Below are 3,669 nucleotides of genomic sequence, written 5' to 3' on the forward strand. Positions count from 1 at the left end.
GCGTAGTAGGTTTTCACCTGCCGACCTTGTGTCCTTGCTGAGCTCCCGCTCACTCTGGGAGTGCATTTGTCACCTCTGGTTTCCCAGACTCCTGCTGTTCCCTGGAGACACCCGCAGTTCCCATCTGCCTCTTCCCACCGCTGCCTGCCTCCCCAAGCCTGGCTGATACGGTGGGAACACCCACCCTGGGGCGACAGTGATGCATCCGCGTAGCTGTGCATGAACTCTGCTCCGAGGCACAGAGGGCTTCAGACCCTCAGCCTCCGGAGCAATTGCTAGGGAAAAGCAGAGGAGCAAAACATGGTTTGTGTGAAGGCGTGTGACACACGGTTGGCGATAACGAGCTTCCTTGTGTCGCCTGCTGGCTGCCATTTATCCCAGGCCGCACCGCCAGTGTCCAGCATCCACTGTCTGCAAAGTGGGTCATTTCATCAGTGTGCTGTGTTTAATGACAGTGATCGGATTTTTTAAGAGAATCATGTGCCTCAGGTGTAGCTAGGGTTCTGGGTTTTTTTTTTTTCCTTCAACTTGTATAAGATAATGTCAGAAATAACTGTGGGAGAAACGAGAAAAGCATGCCAGTTCTCCAGAGCAGTGATGGGATGTTGATGGGATGTGAGTGCTCCTGGTGCCCAGCGTTTGTTTCTTGGGGGATTGATCATAGTTCATCCTCCACCCGGTGGCCTGAGAGCCCGTCACTCTGGGGACACTGAGCGAGTGCCTCACCCACTAGTTGCTAATAGCAACCCCACCCCCAGCTGTGATGACCAAAATGGTCTCCAAAGATTGCCAAGCATCCCCTGGGGAGAAGAGTGTCCCTGGTTGAGGACCCCTGGGATGCTGCTGGCTTAAAAAAATAACTTTCCTACCTGTGTTTTCTCCCTGTTTGTTCCAGAGTCAGAAGTGTAGGGATGAACTGTCCCAGCTCAACCACAGGGTCCTGCAGCCCGGAGAGGAGGCCTCTACCCACCAGACCCAAAGCGAGAAGAGTCCCGTCACCGTCCAGCTGCTGACACACAGACTGGAGGAGGCCGAGCTCCGGGAGGAGCTGCAGGTGAATGGCGGGCAGGGCAGGGAGGGGCAGGCAGCCTGGCCTAAAACAGACCAGGGACAGCCCTGACGTGCCTGCAGGTAAAGCAAGGGGCTTCACAAGCAAGCCCTGACAAATGTGTGAACTTCTAGCAGCTTTTGCAAAGCCTGGTACCTCTAGAGAAAGTAGCAGAAAGGAATTAAATCCTGATGATAGGAGCCTAAATTGGGGTGACCTCTCCAGAGGTCATTAGGCAAAACATACATCAAGAGTGGTCAAGAACGTTGGTGTGCTCTGACTTCATGACTCTGCTGTGGGAACTTTACTGAACATTGTGTATGGACTTAGCTGAACATATTTTCATTGCTCTGGTGTTTATAATAGCACAACAGAATTGGAATCAGCTTTGAATCATCAACCGTATTGACTAAGTCAGTAAATTATGGTGCCGCCATTAAAAACCACATTTTTGAATAGTGTCTAATGCTCTGGACATTATAAAAGAGAAAGCATGGCCCACGATGTCGTGGTGGCAGCATGTGTGTGTGTGTGGAGGAAGGGCCAGGAGATACAGCATGTCGGGTGTGCTGTGGTCACTGCTGACTTAAATTTTGTAATTCTTGCTTTTCTGAAGTTTCTGCATTAAGTACGTATCATGTTGCTAGTGTTCTTCTTATACTTGTGAAACCGATATTTAACAACAGGGTAACCAAATCCAAAAACTTGAACTTGAACTTGACCGTGTGACTCAGGACCGTCAGAGCCTGAGACTGGCACAGTCACAGCTGAGAGAGGCCCTTGAAGAGAGTCGGGACCAGGTGAGTGTGCATGGTGGTCCCAGGCTGAGGGGAGTCAGCCTCGCCTCTGACAGCCTGCACGGGACTAGTCCGGCCAAGGGCTTCACGGGGCTGGCTGAGGCCGCACAGCTAGGGGGGCGCCCTCCAGGCCGAGGATTCAGTCAGGCCCCGTCCAGGGTCAGGTGGAATGCGAGTGAACCGTGTGAAGGGCTGTGCCTGTTCCCTCACGAGGGCAGGCGGGCATAGCAGCACCTCTGGGTGTGCCCTCTGCAGGTGGAGGAGCCAGGGAACACGGAAGGTGGCCTCTGAGGTCCAGGCCGCGGGCGGAGCAGCCCCCGAGGGGACCAGCTGCTTGCCCTGGTGGAGCCCGGGTGTCACACGCCTGTTCATGTGTGTGGCAGTGCTGCCAATGCCCTGCACTTGTCTGATGCCTGCCAGGCTCAGAGGTGCAGCAGCGGGGAGGCAGGGAGCTCACGGGCTGGGACACACAGATGTGAGCAGAGTGGGCCCAGGAGGGGTGGGGGGTGCCTGCCAGAGTGAGGTGCTGGGATGCAGGGCTGGTTCTTCCGAGGAGCTCGAGCAGGAGGAGAGGAGGGAGCTGATGGTGTGAGGTGCCCTGAGGGCCTCAGGCCCTGGTGGACTCAGACATGGGGTGCGCTTGGAGAGCCAGGGTCTGCAGGGGGAAGGGGCTGTGAGAGAGGGTCTCTAAGCCTCGTGTCTCTGCTCAGCCTGGCACCAGGTTCCCCACCTGGCCCCTGGTCTGACCCCTGGACTTAGCTGTGGACACCTGGTGTGAGAGGTCACTTCTCAGATGGCCCAGGTTGCAGAAGGGTCTGTCTGCATGTGGGACCCCTCCCTGTCCAGGGTCTTAGGAGGGGCTGGCAGACCCCTGTGGGCCCAGCCCCCCACTGTCAGCAGGCACTTTCTCCAAGGTGTCTCTGTGTACTGGGGGCTCCCTTCCCTGTTTGTAGTGCAAAAGGAACCTTGAGAAATTGCTGGACTGGTTTGAGCCTTTGAGGTGGAGAAGACAGATCCACCCATGGGCAGCAGGACTGGGCTGCCGGAGGCTTCCATGCCCGCTGGGGTTGGGGGATGCTCAGCACTTGGCCGCTGTCACAGGCAGGAGCAGCTGCTGTGAGGCAGCTGGTGTCACCTTTGGTGAGTTAGATAAGGACCCCCTGAAACACACCTGGATGAAAGTGTGCAGAGAGAAGTAAGGCACTTACAAGGCATCTAGAGACCATCAGGGGTGCAGAGGTGAGGGTGCATCCAGAGCCGTGAGGAGGGAATGGTCCTGAGGTCACAGGGCCAGCAGGGGAGCCAGGCGACAGAGAGGGAGCTTATACGGCCGGCATCCCGGGGTGCTGTGGGCAGGGGCACCTGCACTGCCCTCTGTGGCATCGGGTCCTTGTTTCGTGGCAGCCAAGCACTCAGGAAGGGCAGACAAGCATCCAGGCTGCTGAGCACTGCACCAGGGGTTTCCTTAGCATCGCTGCCCCACATTTGGCCGGGCCAGCCTGGATTCAGGGTGGAGAGGTCCGCCATCGTCTGAGGGGCTCACTGCCCCACCCCAGCACCCAGAACATGGAGGCCCTGGCTTCCTGGCTGCAGGGGCCCTGCTTCTCTTCTGGGGACATCCTGCCTTCTCATGTGGTGGTCGAGCAGGGCTCTCCGGAGTGGGCCCACCCTCCACCCACACCTTGCTTTACAAGGAGGGCCTAAGGGGAACTCAGCTGGGCCGTGCTGAAGTACTGCCTGGCCAAGGAGAGTGGACGCTGAGGCCTGTGGTCAGGCTTCAGGGCTAAGCAGAGCATCGGCTGTAGGAGGCAACAAGGCACCCAG

At 57.1% G+C, this 3,669-nt stretch overlaps 1 protein-coding gene across 1 annotated transcript in view; it reads left to right on the top strand.

Moving 5' to 3' along the window:
- The first annotated feature begins 300 nt into the window (after nucleotides 1-300).
- LOC104982716 (ninein-like protein) overlaps nucleotides 301-3,669 on the top strand; it is a 27,625-nt gene continuing 24,256 nt past the window's right edge. Inside the window, exons 1-3 of the mRNA XM_010832137.1 lie at nucleotides 301-418; nucleotides 828-1,054; nucleotides 1,735-1,848. Coding sequence (XP_010830439.1) covers nucleotides 301-418; nucleotides 828-1,054; nucleotides 1,735-1,848 — 459 coding nt within the window. The remainder of the gene's footprint in view (nucleotides 419-827; nucleotides 1,055-1,734; nucleotides 1,849-3,669) is intronic.

The sequence above is a fragment of the Bison bison genome, unplaced genomic scaffold (genome assembly GCF_000754665.1).
Source record: "Bison bison bison isolate TAMUID 2011002044 unplaced genomic scaffold, Bison_UMD1.0 scf7180017864538, whole genome shotgun sequence".
In the NCBI taxonomy this organism is placed as follows: domain Eukaryota; kingdom Metazoa; phylum Chordata; class Mammalia; order Artiodactyla; family Bovidae; genus Bison; species Bison bison.